The sequence below is a fragment of the Gossypium arboreum genome, chromosome 3, assembly GCF_025698485.1.
Source record: "Gossypium arboreum isolate Shixiya-1 chromosome 3, ASM2569848v2, whole genome shotgun sequence".
Taxonomy (NCBI): Eukaryota; Viridiplantae; Streptophyta; class Magnoliopsida; order Malvales; family Malvaceae; genus Gossypium; species Gossypium arboreum.
Genome location: NC_069072.1, coordinates 129991336 through 130009674, shown reverse-complemented (window position 1 = coordinate 130009674; position 18339 = coordinate 129991336). Strand labels below are relative to the sequence as shown.

Genomic DNA, 18339 nt, shown 5'->3' with positions numbered 1-18339 from the left:
ATAAAAGGTGCCTTCAGGGTATTGATGAAGAGCATAGTGGTTTCCTTTTCCAATGAGGGGTTGGACTTGTGTGGCCACCTCTCTCCATCATTGGGCGATCGCCTAAAGCTCTCATTATGCTTTTTTTCCATATTCTGTAAAGTGATTCTATCAGGGGCTATGTCTGCCACATGACCGTACTGCTTCATGAAAGCTTGTGCTAGATCTTTCCATGAACCGATCTGGGCGCGACTCAGTTGGTTGTACCATCTAGAAGCGACCCCAACCAAACTTTCTTGGAAGTAGTGAATTAATAGTTGGTCATTATAGACATGGCCTGTCATTCGTCTGCAGAACATAGTGATGTGAGCTTCGGGACAGCTAGTCCCGTTGTACTTCTCAAATTCTGGAGTTTTGAACTTGAGAAGGAGTACCAGGTCCTGAACCAAACTTAATTCCTTAGCATCGATTCCACCTCGATAGTTGGTGCTTTCCATTTCTTTAAATTTTTCTTCTAACCATCTACACATTTCTTCAAGCTCTCTCGGGAGTTCTATCATTGTCTTTTTTGTCTCTGTTACTTCATCGAGATTGAGGACCACAGGGTTAGTTGGGTTATCCCTCGGATTGGAGCCCGAGCTAGCCTGATAATTCATCGGTGCCGAGGCACCAGCCTAAAATGGTTGGGGCCTAATTGCGACCGATAGATTTCTTGGGTACATGTCAGGTTGTGTCTGAACGTCCGTAGGGGCAAAACCCGGAGGGTAGGTAGGATCTTCATTATCATCTCCCGCATTGATCAAAGGGCTTTTCTCTTTTCCTAATCCGTCCATCATACTTTTCTGGGACTCCAGCATCTGGTCTCTCATATCTTGCTGGATTTTGGCAAGCTGTTCTTGCATACGTGTTTGTAATTGATCTTGCATCTCTTTTTGCATTTGTTCCAACCTCTCTAACCTTTGGTCCATAGCTCTTTTTTTTCCTCTTGTACCGTAACGATGTTCCAAGGTAACTGCCATGATTTTTAGGGTTTTTGTGAGTTTTAGTGCGTATGATGCAATGCTGATGCATGAATGTAATGAATGCGATGAATGCAAAAAAGCGTTGATCCCAATTCGATTTCATTAGAGTAACTTTTCTAGAAAATAAGTTTCTTTATATAAAATAAATTACATATAAGGTTTGGCCCTGATACTTAAGGCCTTGACCTGCCTAAGAAGCCAAGCTAACTCTCAGCTTCGGTCCGATTTCGACTCGTATTTTAAACTCAGCACATCAGCTTGTACTGCTAATGTTTGCAAGTGATCAGCCACTTCTCGTACTTGAGTCAAAGCTTCACCCATAACGTAGTCCCTGCTTCTGACTTGGTCTTGAGATTGATGAAGTTGCTCATTCCATCACTCGTTATTTACCTCGAGAAGTTCTATCTGAAGTTCACGATTTTGCAGCACTTTTTTGAGTTCTTCTATATTCTCTTTTAATTCTTCGATTCTGTTCTAACTAGCTTTCAACTCGACTACGGAGTTACGCGAACGATACTGATACAAGGACCTCTCTTACTCTGATACCCGAATCTTTAACCCTTCTTTCTCGTTCTGGCTTTCCACCAAACTTCTTTTCAGAGCACCTTCTCGAGCTTGAGCATCGCAAAATTTTTCTTCCCACTGGTTGGCTTTGCTTTGTTCTTCTTTAACTTCATGTCGCCACTGTTCGGATGTTTTTCCTAACCCAGCGGTTCTCATTGATCTGCGCAGCTTCTTATAGTCCGTTTTCAAACTGTCCAAGTCCTCTTCAGCCTTGTTTTTCCCTTTTCTGAGTCTTTCAGCTTCTAGTTTCTAGACATCGACATCTAACCCTAACTGCATCTTTTCTTCTTCCAACTGCTCGATCCTTTATTCTAGTTCCAGACTCTTTCTTCAAAATCTTGCCTGATGATTTCTAACTCAAATGAGATTACTTTCAAGTGTTCTTCTATCGACTGAGGATTCCCTTGATCTGATGTAAGGATGTTATCGTTAATCCTCTGATTCCACCATCGGTCGTACTCAGGAGTAGTCATGGGATTGGCAGCAAACTTTTTTATTCTACTAGTCTGGTTCCAGGCATTTGATATCTCGCGAACTTTATTTTTTTAATTATTCCCTGTGAACACGAACTCGCACTGGGCTAACCCGTATGTTGGTGGTGTAAACTGTCTGGATCTGTACTGTCTTAATGCAAGCAGAGGAACATATCCGACGGCTCCCCATACTCCTAACAAGGGAACCCAATCGAAATTTCCGCATCGGTATAATATTTCATCAGGAACCATCCATGGGGCTCTCTATTCAACGTCTCCTTCTTGCAAATTTTGGAGAACCGTTATCCAAGTTTCTTCTGTAGCATCATCTCCCCTCAGTGTAGCCACTAACTCTTTCAGTGGAGAGTAATTTTCAGAGAAGATACGATATGAGACCTTTTCCACTTTTCAAAAATGGCTGTGGAACCAAGATAGCAAGAGCTGTACACATCCAATAAATCTCACTTCACCCGCTCCTCTACAAGCATTCAATGATCTGAAAGTTTCAGCCAAGATTACAGGTACAGGTGTGGTTCCTTTACCAAGCTTTGTCAAAAGATCGAAAGCTTGACCTCGTCTACATGCCCCAAAGCTTTGGGGAAGATGACCAGTCCATAAATGCTCAAGGCGAAGACATCTACCCTTTTCTTCACGTCGAGGTGCGCTAAGATTAGATCCCTCAGGTTCCTCCAAGGAATGCATTTACAATCTCCTTTTTGTTTGATCCGGGTTGTCACCCACTGTTCACTCATCCCTGTGTTGTTCATTAGCTTTTTTGAAAATGCTGAGACGTTAGCAGGTCTGGAATAAATCCTGTCAACCTGAACCTTTGGGCAATGGAGCAAGGTCGTGTATTCCTCTATAGTAGGTACAGATCTACCCTCCTGAAAATGAAGCAACTGTAAGCAGAATTCCAATATTGGGCAAGGGCTCGAAACAAGTGTTCATCTACCTTGACATCGAGCAGATAAGGTAAATCACCGTAATGACAATAGAATAGCTGTTTGACCTCGTCATCCCACTGACCCCAAATTTCTTTCATCTCTTGGAGATTATTCTGAGTTACGCTGATCCGAGTAAAATTCCATAACTCTGACATGTACCCCTCGGTAAGACTGTCACCTTTCTCTTGTTGTGTTGCTTCAGCCCATATCCGGACAACCGCGTTGTCTTCTACTTTATCAAAAAACCCATTTTCCATGATAAGCTATCTATTTAGGAACCGAATACGAATCAACACCTTTTGTGATGCAAATGCCATGTAAATACAATCAAAGTAAAACAAAGCAAGTCAGTATTTCATACGCAGTTCAAAGCAAGCAAAGAATAATAAATATAGCACTTGCTCAAGTAACCACTAGGGTTTCGGAATGGCTCTACCTAGGGTGGGTTCTTAAGGCTCGCTACATGGGGTTTGGTTCTAGAGTAATGGTACCTGAACCAGCAGATTCCTCGATCTTCACCCATTATAGGCTCATACAGACCGAGTTCAGTTCAAGGGAATACATTTCCCTATGGCTGCACGGAGATGAAAATCTCACGAAGACATAGGTACGGATGTATCCTGAAAGCGATCCACTATCCTGCACGGAGGTGAAAACCTCACGAAGGAGTAGTTTCTCACTCCCACTTAAAGGGGTGTGACCACAACGGTCACGCAATGCAATCTGCAAAACTATTTAAAGACTTGAACCAACGCAGCAGATATTGTACCATAAAAATAGCTGATGAAATGCAATGAAAGGATCGTATTTCAAAACCAAATTTTCAATTTTCGATAAAAAGATAAGAGTTAATCAACTTGTGGCTTGACTCTCTTATTTGTTGTCCCCAGTGGAGTTGTCAAGCTGTCGTAACCATTTTTTTGAAAAAATGGGTAGGTCGACTTAGATTTTGAAAATGAAAGAACGGGAGTCGCCACCAATCCCTTTTTGATGAGGTGTGATTGGATCACCTTAAATTAATCATTTTAATAAAAGTTAAGATTTACTAAAACGATAATTTTTGGTCTACGAAAATCAGAAAATGAGTTCGGGAGTCGGTTACGCACGAGGAAGGATTAGCACCCTCGATACACCCAAAAATTGGTACCTGGTTGATTAATTAGTGTCTTAGTGTCGAAGATTAGAAAACTCGAAAAAACTTTGAAATACGACCCTCTTTGTAAAAAATGCTCAAATGTTAAAGACCTTCTCGTCTCAAAACATAAAATGTCACATCCAGTAAGTTAGGACATGACATCTTGAATTTTAGAGAGCGAGCTTGCCTAAAATTTGCGTATTTTAACTTGTGAGAAGGGTATTCGATTATTCAGAGTAAACGAGAAAAATCGAAACCCAGTAAGTTAGGGTACGTTTTCCCGAATTTTCAAACACCGAATATTGCCTTTGTTTTAAAACAAATTCTTATTTCGAGGTGACAAAGTATCATACCCGATAAGTTAGGGCACAACACTTCATATCTCCGGGAATAGACATTTTCAAAACTCGTATAGCGATTCAAAAGAGTATTCCGTTATCTAGGTTAAATGAGAAAAATCGAAACCCAGTAAGTTTGGGCACGATTATCTCGAATTACCAAATACGGAATATTACTTTTATGAAAGAATTATTTTAATGCATCGAAAAAAACATGATGTGATTTATAGTAAAATGTAAGAGCAAATTATGGTATTAACACATATAATAATATAATGATAGTGTCAAAACAATAACATGAACAGTTATAAAAGATGAAACAATAACGAGGTTAAGTATTATATAAATGTAAACACATACGTGGAGAAAATGAAATAATCGAACACGTAAGCAAATCAATAAATAAATAGATATAAAAATGGAAAAATAAAATGACAATGATAACGATAGTAATGATATAAAAGTATATACATATATGGGTTAAGGTACATACGTAGAGGTTATAAGAAATATATATATATATATATATATATATTAGTACAATATTAAAAGGTGCATATGTGCAGTATAAAATGTATATGTAATATAATCAAAATTACATAGTACATATATATATTAGTAATAATAATGATAATGATAATAATAAAAAACATTACATAAATGTATATTGAAAATTGATATATAATAATATTTAAAAGCATATACATAATATATATAATATCTGAAACAAAATATACACATCATATATTAAAGTATATACATAATGTACATACATATATCCGAAAGACAAATACATGACACGATCAAAAGTATGCACATAGTATATATATACATATATATATAAAATGTATACATAATATATACATGCATATATTTTTAGAAAAGATGAAATATACATAGTATTGATATACATATGTGTAGCATGGGATATAAAAAGTATATACGTGTGACATACAAATATATATTAACGAAAGCAATAATATTAAAAGCTTTTAATAATACCATATAATATGTATAATATATATGTATAAATATCAAGTAAGAATAATAATAATGGGATACCAATAGGCAAGAATAATAGAATAACAATAATAAAATATAACAGCACAAATGGTATTAAAATTTAAAAAACAAAACAAAAAATAAAAAACAAGAAAAGAAGGATTAAACTGAATTAAAAAATGAACTTTTGGGGCAAATCAGGATGAGAAAGAAATGTAGGGGCTAAACGCAACACATGAGAAGATGTAGGGGCTATATGGGGCAATATTCCCATACCTAAAACGACTTAGATTCAATGTACATCCTCAAATGATCCCAGGTCCGAATTGAAGCAAAATCAAAATTAAGAGGCAAATTTAAGAAATGGTCAAAGACTAAATTAAAACCCGATAGAAACAAGGAGGGACTACGCGATCAATTATCCCAAACAGTAGAAACACGCGGACCCTCAGGCGTCGGGTCGGGTCTCGCGGGGGTCACGTGAAACGGCGTCGTTTTGGCATTAAGGAGGCCGACCAAAACGATGTCGTTTTGATCGGCTATTTAAGGCAAAATTTCTTTAAAAAATTCATTTCTTCATTTTGTTCTCCAAAAATATTTCTTCCTCTCTCATTTCTCTCTGCCTTGAGAAGCCGTGAGGAACCCATGAGTCCATTCTTTGTGTCGTCCTTGTGGCCTTTGGCCACTATACACGGTGGCCGAAAATCGCCCGAGGGTAAATTTTTCTCTGTTTTTTTTTTCTATTTTATATTTGTTTAATATATGTATGTTATTTTTAATAAAATAGGAGTGATATGTGACAACAATATTCGGAAAAAGTAAAGAAAAAATGGTAAAATAAAAACGGTAAATAGACCTTTAGATCGGCGTTTGATACTCCTTGCTGCTGATTTGTGTTTGTGTTACAAAGCCTTTTTGATTGTTAATCTTCTTTATATCTTTTGAATAGAATGACAATCAAGAGCAAAAAAACCCCCTACACCCGATCCCCTTTGTGGTTTTTATAGCTTGTTTTTTACAAGTCTTCTTTTCTTTTACACACTGTTCTTTCTCTTTTAGTGCTGCAGGTACAAATGGGGCGGTGGCACAATGGCGGTGCTTGCAGGAGATGTGACTGGGGGTGGTGGGATTAGGTGATTTAGGGTTTCAAATTTTGAAACCCTAAATTTTTAGGCTAGTTGGGTCAGATTGGGGTTAGGGTCTGGGCCATATTATTTTGGGCCTTAGTTTTTTATTTGTTTTAGGTTTAAGTTAGGCTAGGTGGGTTTGAAAATGGGTTTCTGTTGGGTAGGTAGATTTAGGCCTGTACAATACCTTTTTCGAACTTTCATGTTAACAGTGCCTTTTTCTCAAGTAGATTATATGAAAGAATCTATATAGTTCAACCTTCTGGTTTTGTTGATAAGGAAAGACCACGTCATATTTGTAAACTGTACAACTATTTATGGGTTGAAACAAGCTTCAATAGTTTGATACCAAGAATTGAGTAGTCTTTTATACGCAACATAATCTCATTGGTACCTTAAAGGAATAATTCATCATGACATAACTATATTAGCATTTAATGATTCAGATCGGGCAGATGATATAACCTCAACTTCTCTTTCTATAGAAAATTCCACTTCTCTTTCTGGTGGCAATCCTGGTAATTCTTCTGGAAACACATCAGAAAATTCACATACCACTGGAACTGCCTGTATCTTTGACTCAGATACTTTGGTGTCGAGTACATAAGCCAAGTAAGCATCATACCCCTTTTGACATACCTGTCGCCATTATCGAAATCATATCGATAACCCTCTGTTCGATCAGATTTCACCGAGCAACTCACCATTCGACATTTTAACACAATATATTTTGTTTACTATTTACTACCGCATCATCTTTGGGTTAACCAATCCATACCCAATATCACGTCAAATTCATCAAATGGCGGTAACATCAAATCACCGGAAACAATAACCTCTTACCATCGGTGGACAATTTTACAAATTTTATCCACTAACACAGACCGCCGGGGGTTTGAGACTTTAACCACAAATTCAGAGGTTCAACAGATAAATTTTAACAATTGCAAGTTTAACACATATATATGAATGCGTAGAACCGGGATCAATCAATGCAATAATATCAAGTATCAAGTAAAGAAAATGTACCGATAATAACATCGGTCTTTCAAGCATCTTCTCTCGCACGAATGGCATATGTCCTAGCAGTGCTCGTACCTCGTGCCTACCTATAGTATCTTTGTAGCTCCTCGACTACCAACGACATTCTGGGATGGTCGAGGTGGTCGCCCTCGAAACTAGATTACTCGACTTCGATATATGTTCAACTTCTTTTCAACCCTTTCGGACAATCTCGAGGAAATGGTCAAAAGAACCACATCGGTAACAAGCCCCACTCTTAAATCAAGCATTCACCAAAATGAGCTTTATTACAAGATCTTGGCATCTCGGTTTAGGAGTGCCAACACCGCCAACACCTGTCACTTGATGGAGTAGAAGGCCTTGGATTAGTGCGTTGAGAACCTCGCTCTTTGCCCGAATACCCAATGGTTGGAGTAAACGATCCCGATATTTCTTCAATTTCTTTGAAGCGCAAAACCGGATTTTCCCATCGGTCTTTTACTAAAATTCGAGCTTCCTCTCACTGTTTATTTTCTTTGCTCAATTCTTACGCTTTATAAGCTCTCTCTGCCAATGTAGCAAACTCGAATTTCAAGAATTCGATCAAGTAACTTAATGTCTTCATTCAACCCTTCTTGAATCGTTTGCACATTTCGACCGACATTGTACCCATTCTCGAGCATATTTACTCAATCGAACAAATTCTCTTTCATATTGGAATCTTGATCTATTGCCTGTTTTAGCTCAAGAAATTCTTTTCTTTTACGGCCAAGGAACCTCTGGTGATATATTTTTTCGAACTCGATGCGAAAGAATTCCCATGTAATTTCTTCTTTCGAACAACTGAAGCTTTAGTATTCCACCAATGGTAAGCTGTATCTTTTAGCAGTGAGACGGCACATTTCAGACATTCTTCTGGTGTACAAGATAATTCTTCCAGAACCCGAGTAGTATTTTCTAACCAGAATTCAGCCCGTTCGGAATCATCATCAACTGCTGCTCGAAATTCTTCGGCCCCATATTTTCGAATTTTATCTACTGGAGCTTTCCCTTTTCGTGATTCAAGACTGTACCTTGTGGGATCTCGAACTGGTGAAGGAGCGGGAGGGAAGCTTGAACTTGTTTGCACTACTGAGGTTAGTTCTTAAGTATTGATTAAACCATTCATTCATCATTTGAAAGAAGGCTGTTTTTGCCTCCTCCCCTCGACCCTCTGTCTCGGGCCTTCTACTGCTAGTTTCTTCTCTTTGTACTGAAGCCGGAGCATGACTCCCAGCTTCCTCAGATTGAGCTCGGTCGGATGACATTACTATAAGAAAAACACATTTTAAATGGTCAGGAGATATCACACTTTCAATAATAATTTAAATGGCATGTATAGCTAATCCCGTATTTGCTACATCGGTCCTAGAACCGGCTAAACCGTAGCTCTGATACCAATAAATGTAATACCCTACCCGTATTCATTCTTGGAATAGGTGCGAGGCATTCTGGGAGTTTACTAATTAATTTTTTTATATTCAATATAGCCATTTTATAAATATCTAACCTTCCCCTGTAATATTAAATCGAGACCAATCCACATCAACCAAATCAATTCAACATATTTTTATGATAGATTCATGCATTTATATAAAATAACGTCATCACATATCTATAACTGTGTTTGTTAACCATACTAATGGCTAACTTTACATTCATTTCACGTTAACATTTACTTTGTTAGCTTATACATGCCATTGATTTCCAAAATAAAGTTTCTTTATATACCGAAATCTGAGGTTGACAATGTGATGTGTCTCGACCAAATCCGACCTCCGAGCTCTTAACACTACAAAACAGGAAAAAGGAAACGGGTAAGCACTTTGTACTTAGTAAGCTCATGTAACAAGAATTATACTTACCTAATATTTTCAATACAATATAATAAACATTCATATATCCATTCAATGCATTATTACCCTAACATGCACAAACTCAACATTCAAGTTAGTACAATAATTTCCATGTATCAATAATATATATATACCATGATTGATGTACTCATCAATACCATGATTTTCATTCCCTTATTATTTTCATATTTATCCCGTTGAATTTATCGAATTTCGATGGATTTTCAGAGGTACACTTTTAGTGTACAATTCCGGTCCGTCAATTCATATTCATGTGCGACATTTCCATTTCAGAGAGCACACTCCATGAACCTCAACCTTGCGGCGGGATTACCGGTCGAGCTAAATCCTCGCAATATAAACTCATAGAGTATTGTCGGGATTACCGGTCCGAGCTAAATCCTCGCAACGACAATTACTCTAATGAGCTTGGATCTGAATTACCAGTCGAGGCTAAATTCAGACCTAATTCGGATTACCCGTCCGGGCTAAATCCATTTTACACATATTCTTTGGAGGGCTATATCAGATAGGATCACCCGTCCGGCTAGATCCTTTTACCGTCAATTCCTTTTCGAGATCCATCGAATTTTCCTTTCATTCAAACTGGATTTCTTCCCATTTTATCAAATATATCAATGTTTCATAAATTTCCATATAATGAACATTCAAATCATATTCAGATCAAAAACATGCATTTCAAACATTTAAGAATATAATTCAAGTTACACGAACTTACCTTGATACTTGTTTGTAAACAGTAAAAATCTATTAATCCCGAACTTTTTTCTTTCCTCGATCTAGCTTTGTATTTGAATCTTCTGGATCTAAATAAATAAATTTAATTATCAATTTAATACATTTCATGTTCATATGCAACATTCTCTATAATTCAACTATTATTTATAGTTCATTCAAAGCTGTCTACTTGAGTCATAGTCACTAAATTATTTATAACTTGAGCTACGGAACTCCAAATTAAGATCCGTTAATTTTCCCTGAAACTAAACTCATATATATTTTTACCATAAAATTTTCATAATTTTTAGTTTAGCCAATCAGTACAGTTTATTCTTCAAAGTCACCCCTGTTCTGTTGTCTAACAATTCTGACCCTTCTTCGCTAAAAATAAATTATCTCTTTATACAGAATTCAAATGATGTTATTGTTTATTTCTATTAAAAATAGACTCATTCAGAATTCTAGACATATAAATTTAAGTCCCTAATTATTTTTATTCAATTTTTATAATTTTTCAAAGTCAGAACAGGGGAACCAGAATTCATTCTGACCTTGTCTCACAAAATTCATTATATCTAAAAATTTACAAATCCATTGCTTACAATATTTCTTCTATGAGAAACTAGACTCAATAAGCTTTAATTACATATTTTGTTCATCTTCTAATTCGATTCCTACAAGTTTTGGTGATTTTTCAAAGTTAGTCTACTGCTGCTGTCCAAACTGTTTTAGTGCAAGCTGTTTATTACCATTTTTCCCCTAAGCTTTTAATAAATGATAATTTCGTCCCTACTCAATTAGCCTCTCAATTGAGCTGATTTTCCTCAATTAACATTTTATTCTATCACCTTAAACTAGTTTACAACCTTTAGGAATCAGAATTTCAGCAATAGACTTTAATTCCAAACATTTTCACAATTAGGTCCCAAAATCAATTTCCATTGAAATTGCCTAATAAAATCATCTCATAAAAAATTAAAGCTTTAATTTCATTCTATTTCATCATAAACTTACAGCACTCAACCATGGTGACTTTAAATTTCATCCATGAAATCAAAAACTAATGAATTTAATAGTAGGATCTAGTTGTAAAAATCTTAGAAACACAAAATTACAAGAAAAAGGCAAGGATTAACTCACTTGGTGCAAAATTATGAAATACCAGCTTAGAGAACCCTCCTATGGCGTTTTTAGCTGCTGGAATTGAAGAGAAATGAAGAGAAATCTAGATATTTCCTATTTAGTCCTAGTTTTATTTAGTTAATTTTGCAATATTCCAATTTTACCCTTAATTTATCAATTTTTCTGCTGATTGCATACCCTTGCCGTCCAGCCCAAATAACTTTTGAGTCTAATTGCCTTTTAAATCCTTTCTCATTAGACTAATAAGCTATTTAATCACTCTAGCAACTTTTACACCTATTACAATTCAGTCCTTTTCATTTAATTGACTACCCACACATTAAAATTTCCTAACGAAATTTTAATACCACATTAATAAAATTTCATAAATATTTATAAAATTATTTTTGACTCGGTTTTACGAGATAGAGGTCCCGATACCTTATTTTACCCAATTTCTTCAATAATTTCTTTTTCTAACTAATCACTAAATCGATAAAATTTTCCTATCAATATTTTCATACGATTTTCCTATCATATAAATTTTCAAGCAAAAATATTAAAATAAATTTTTCTTTAAATCAGATCTATAGTTACGAAATCATTATTCCGATAACCTTAAATTTAAGCCATTACAAAACCCATGAACTTATTACTTTAGGTCAGAACAAGTTAATAAGATCCGTTTTTACATCCCAAGTGGAGAAACTATTGAGGCAATAGAGTAAGTGAGGGAAAAAAAAGTATTTTGTAGCAATTGGGTTGGAAGATGCGAAAGATAAACCTGGACCTTTCTTTCGTGGATGATTCGCTTTTATTTGTTAGGATCCAATTGGCGTTTTTCAAAGTAGGCATTAATTGTATTTAGGTGTTTTGCATTTTATTTCAGACGAGTTTTTATTCTCATTCTTAAGTTTTTCATTTTTGACTTGACAAAAAAAAAATATATATACCAATGAAAATTGGGGTTTTCTTTTAGATATAACACCCAATTATTTTATTAGGCTATAGTTTATAATTAATTCTAATATTTTGCAACCAATTCTTTTTCTTTTTCTTTTTTTTTTTCTTTCTTTTAAGTTAGAATACGAATCTATCATAAATGACTTAATTTCTCTAACCTTTCTCCTCACTCCAAAATAATTTTTAAAAATGAAAACAAAAGACATGCATAAAAGAAGGGTATAGCTCTAACATCAACTTACTTAATAGCATACATCGAGAAAGAAAAATCAAACAATTTTCAATGAATACTCTTATCAATGATTTCAATTTAAATAAAACCAAACAATACTGTTTAAAATAATAAGTGTTATATCTTAATTACTTTGATTTATATTTTCTTTATAAGTAAACTACATTAATATTTAAAAAGCATTAAGATACCTTTTATAGTTACATCATATTTACATTTCACTCCCCATAAAATAAAATCTTAAATTAGTTACACATGCCAAAAGAAATATTATTGGTTAAATAGATTAATTTTTAAAATTTTTAAAAAATGTCATTTTTGAGAGAGGGTAGGAAAGCACGCCTAATTTGGATATGTTTTCTTTTAAAATCGTATTTTTGAATCTTTTAATATAATTAACTTTTTTTTGTTTAGGTGATTAAATATTAGTGGTATTATCATTGAATCTCGTGTTTAATTCCTCTCTCACTCACATTTATATTTTTTCATTATTTAAAATTTTTATATTTTTAATTAATATTTTAACATATAAACTCATTTTGTTAAATGGTTAAATAATAATGATTTCATCTTTAAGGTCTAGGTTCAAGTCTTCTCTTCTAAACACATTTGTAACTTTTATTTCATGTTGTTTCAAGCTTAATTTTATTTTTAATTAATAAATATATTATTTTCAATTTTTTATTTTTAATTCATCTTTTAATTAATAATTATTTTATTCATAAAATTAAATAATTATTAAAAATATGATTATTTTAATAAATATAATTTTTGTATGTGTAATATTTATTTTTAATTTATATCATGAGTGTAGTAAATTTTGGTATTATATATTTTTGTATTGTGTATTTAAAATATTTCACATATAAACATAATGATATTTGAAATAATTAATTGAAATATTTCACATATAAAAATATTTGAAATATCATACCCACAATGTAGATGATAAAGGTAATGATATTTGAAATATTTTACATATAAAAATAATAATCATATTTGAAATAATTATTTCATTTTATAATATTAGAAATTACCATACCCACAATATATGTGAAAAAATAAATATTTGACATATAAATATTATATATAAAATAAAAATATGTCAAAAAATTAGTTGATGTTTATATTATATATAAAGGAGTTATTAATTTCAAATATTTTTAAAAATAATGATATATATAAAATATATATTTTTACTATATAATTACATATTTATTATTTGATTTTATGATTAAAAATGTTATTAATTAAAAATAAAAAAACTTAAAACAACATAAAATAAAAATTATAAATGTATTTAAAAGAAAAAATTGAACCATTTAACTAAAAGAACTAATATATTAAAAGCATTAATATTTAATCATCTAATAAAAATTGATTATATTAAAAATTAAAAAATGTAACTTAAAAAAGTACAATCTTCTCTGAAAACAAAATATTTTCTTAAATTTTAAAAATCAAATTAAAAAATAAATTTTCTTTTTTCTTTTTGACATATGGCTAACTTAGCCACAAGGTTGAGTTGTTATTAATTTCTTAATTAGATGTATGTGGCTTTGACCATCATGCTGTGACCTCTTTTATTGAGTCCGGTTGTGAATTTTCTTATGTAGATTGTCTATGATCGGATCATGCAGTGTCATCTTTATCCCCAAAATGTTTTTTTTTTTTTTGAAAAAAAAACAAAGAAAGAAAGTAAGCAGTATGAAATAGCGAGTTGACTGAAGTAAAACTTCGCTTGTTGTTGTATTGTACAATAATATTGACGATGAAAAGACATTGAACACCCATCGTCTCAAAAGAGAAAACCACCCAAAACGACCGACCCCTCCCCTGTTTCTCTACCACCGAACACCCACCTTTCACTTCCCTCTAACATACGCCCCCCCCCCCAACCAACTCTTATCCTGCGCACTTCTTTAGCTCTCCTCAATCTCATATATTTCTCATCAATTACCACATCATTCTTTGATTCCTTGCTTTTTAGGGTCTCACACGAAAAAGGGTTTCTTTTCTTTTCGGCTTAAAAAGTTCAGATCACGTCATCGGATTGTAAACAATCTTGGACGGCGGTGTCGGATTTTGGGTTTTGGGTGTTTTTTTGACGAGAGATGTCTGATGCTCCGGGGATTGATGAATCTGTTCTCGCTCTGCTGGAAGCCATTCGGGCCTGACGGGGAAAATCACGAGACAAACGGCGTGCTTGGCGTCGGCGGCGGTACTACTGGTGGTTCAAGAGAAGGTAAAGACGGCTTGCTTTGGTTTCGGGATATAGGAAAATATGGTTCCGGGGAATTTTCCATGGCCGTGGTCCAAGCAAATCAGGTGCTTGAGGATCAAAGCCAGATCGAGTCCAGTCAATTCGGCACTTTTGTTGGGATCTATGATGGGCATGGCGGGCCCGAAGCGGCTCGTTACGTTTGCGATCACTTGTTCAGCAACTTTGGAGGTTCGTCACTTTCTTTTGGGTTCTTTAAAATAAGTTCAAAAGCTTTCCCAACTCAGAAAAACGAAATGTTAACTTTGATTTATTGATATTTGGGAACTCTTTTGGTACTTTGGTTAGTGTTTAGTAACTATTTATGTTGTTTCTTCTTATTTCTGGCTTAAATTACACCCAGATTTAAGGTGTTCTTTCGATGCTTTTAGAACTTAAAATCAATGAAATATTTAATCTTGAAGATAGGGTAAGTGCTTAGTTTTTCTGTCAGAACGTTTTAATCAGTCGAACGTAATAGTTTTTGAGATCAAAGGATTTTATGGGGCAATTTGTTGTGCTTTGCTACATGCCTTTAATATGAAGGAATTCCCCTTAATTGCTTTAAATTCTTCTTTGTGTTATGCTGTTTCTTCTTTCGATTCTCGGACTATTTCTAGAAAATAAGCGGTTCTTATGTTGGCATTCTTAGGCTTTGTGTTTATGCAGCAATAACAGCTGAGTCGCATGGAGTTGTGACTGCTGAGACCATTCAAAGAGCTTTTCGTCAAACAGAAGAAGGGTTTACCACGCTTGTGTCGGAATTATGGGGTTCTCGACCCAATATGGCAACTGTTGGTACATGCTGTCTGGTTGGAGTAATATATCAGCAAACACTTTTTATCGCGAGTCTTGGTGATTCACGTGTTGTTCTGGGCAAGAAAGTTGGCAATACTGGCGGAATTGCTGCTATGCAGTTGTCAACTGAACACAATGCAAACATTGAGGCTATCAGGCACGAACTCAAGGAATTACACCCAAATGATCGTCAAATCGTGGTCCTCAAGCATGGGGTTTGGCGAGTAAAGGGCATTATTCAGGTTACATTAACACCTGCATATTGTATAACTTTTTATCATTGGCACGCATAAATATAATATTCTTGAGTGTTTGGATTTTCATGTAAATCTTTTGGAACCGATTAGATGAAGCAGCATCATATGTCTTGTTTCTCGATTTCATAACCTCCTTCATAAATTATCATGTGATGTGATGAATTTCATGACTGTATTTGATGCAGGTTTCAAGATCTATAGGCGATCTTTATATGAAACATGCACAGTATAACAGGGAACCGATTAATGCTAAATTTAGACTTCCTGAACCAATGAACATGCCTTTATTGAGTGCCAATCCAACTATCATTTCTCATCCTCTCCACCCAAGTGATTCTTTCCTTATATTTGCATCCGATGGTCTATGGGAACACTTGAGTAATGAAAAAGCTGTGGATATTGTCCACAGTCATCCCCGTGCGGTAAGATTTTGCCCTTATTTCTCTGTTCATCAGTCATAATTTCTCGGAATAAAGCTCTCTGTCCATTGCAGTTTTAGTCTCTTGTATATGCAGGAATCTGTGTTTTTATGTGATAATGTATCGATACTAAATTTCTGTTTATGTTCAATCATGAGTTCACCATTCACAAACTGAATTGTTTGAAGTTGAGTTTTATTAGGATACGAGAGATAATCGATGAGTTTTTAAGGTGTTGCTGATGAACCTTTTACAAATGCAGGGGAGTGCCAAAAGGCTTGTCAAAGCTGCCCTACAAGAAGCAGCCCGGAAACGAGAAATGAGATATTCGGATCTTCAAAAGATTGACAAGAAGGTTCGACGGCATTTTCACGATGATATTACCGTTATTGTGTTATTCTTTAATCACGATCTTATATCCAGAGGTGCCGTCCAAGACCCTCCAGTATCGATTCGGAGTGCACTAGAACACTGATGATTTATAAACCAAATAGATTTCTGCTTCCTCTGGTTTTTGCTCTGGGGATTCGAAATCGAACTTGAACCTTTATTTTGGCAAACTGCCGTAAAATGTTAAAAAGAGAGTAAGCAGGCCAAGATTTAGTGCAAATTCTATGTAATGCTCTACTTAATTCAGCAGAAACATTTTGTGACAGTGCTTTATAAGATGAAACATGAATATAGGTGTTTGATTTATTCTATATTGACCCGAATCAACATTTGCAGTAGACTCAAATAGCTCAAACAGTAACTTGCATGTCTACTTTAATTTCGATCATGTAAATTTGTAGAATTAAGTTAGATTTCAAGTTTAGGTCATTTTGTCATCTGGTTAATCGGTATTAATCAAATTTTTTTAATCTTTTAATCGTTAACTGAATTGAAATTTTTCAAAATAATTAATCAAATCGAAATATTTCGATTAATTTGGTTAGTTAATTAAATTAATTAAAATTTATATGATTTTATTTTTTAAATAAAACAAGTATAAAAACATATTAAAAATTCTAAATTGATAATGTCCATTTGATCGAATTATCTAAATTAATTAAATTAAAATTATATATAATTTGTATTTATTAATTATTAAATTCAGTTAATTTGATTAATTATTCTATTTTAAATCAAATGAACCAATAATTGAATTTTTAAAAAATATTACCCGACTTCCAGGTTTTGAAAACTCAAATTTCGGTTATTACATGTTTGAATCATTTTAAATTCAACTAATTTGAAATATTTATTCAAATTATTTTTACTCCAACTGTTGATGATGAAATCGTTTCAGAGTTGGATGCGGGACAAATTCCAGTAATCTGACTTTGATCAAAATCAGATCATATTTTTGAGTTTACATCAACTTTGAAAAATCTTTTAACCTAACTCAAGTTTTTATTTGAATTTTCATAAAAAAAAAAAAAGAAAAATATATATATATTCACTGTTGTGAACAAACTAGTCATAAACTGAAATAGGTGAAGTAGATCAGATCAGACAAGCTTTGTAGGCTGCAAGCAATTCAATAGAACTACTAAACTTGAGAGCTCAGTGCATATTTCGTCATCATAATTACCATGTATTAGAAACAAGGCTTTTATAAACTCAAAACCAAAACCAATATTTTCCTCCTTTTTTTGCAAAAAAGGGATCCTCGGTGTTTTTGCTTGTAGTCTTCATCAAACAAAATACATGATCAGGTCTGGAGCTCCCCTTAATTTTAAAAACTCAAACAAAAAATTTTTAGAAAAAAATTCAGTAAAATTGGGTGTAAAAAGAAAAATGGGTTTAGCAGGATGTTATTCACTGCACCTGGTAATACAAAGATTAAAGGCGAAGCGACTCAATTTCCTGCAAATAATATATGCCTCTTTGAAGAACAAACGTGATGGGTAAAATTCCCTTATAACTATGATCATCAAATTACAGGGACCCCATCAAGAGGCAGCTTCTGGAAATTTTCTCCATAGGAAACTTTGAAGAAAAAAAAAAAGACAGAAATCTTTGCTAAAATTTCGTAGAAGAAAAAGTAAAGGGATAAGGTATTAGGCTGAAAATTTGGGCAAATT

The 18339-nt window shown here is 34.1% G+C and overlaps 1 protein-coding gene across 2 annotated transcripts; it reads left to right on the top strand.

The window, feature by feature from the left end:
- The first annotated feature begins 14079 nt into the window (after positions 1–14079).
- Positions 14080–16986, top strand: LOC108474536 (probable protein phosphatase 2C 42). 2 transcript variants are annotated; one of them, XM_017776489.2, is made up of 4 exons: positions 14080–14991; positions 15469–15839; positions 16040–16276; positions 16536–16986. In XM_017776489.2, exons 1-4 carry the CDS (start codon positions 14661–14663, stop codon positions 16746–16748), a joined length of 1152 nt encoding a protein of 383 aa, XP_017631978.1. In that variant the 5' UTR covers positions 14080–14660; the 3' UTR covers positions 16749–16986. The 2 variants fall into 2 exon arrangements, with proteins under 2 accessions (XP_017631978.1, XP_052881881.1); XM_053025921.1 differs by having other exon boundaries at positions 14863–14991; positions 15452–15839.
- Positions 16987–18339: the final 1353 nt, after the last annotated feature.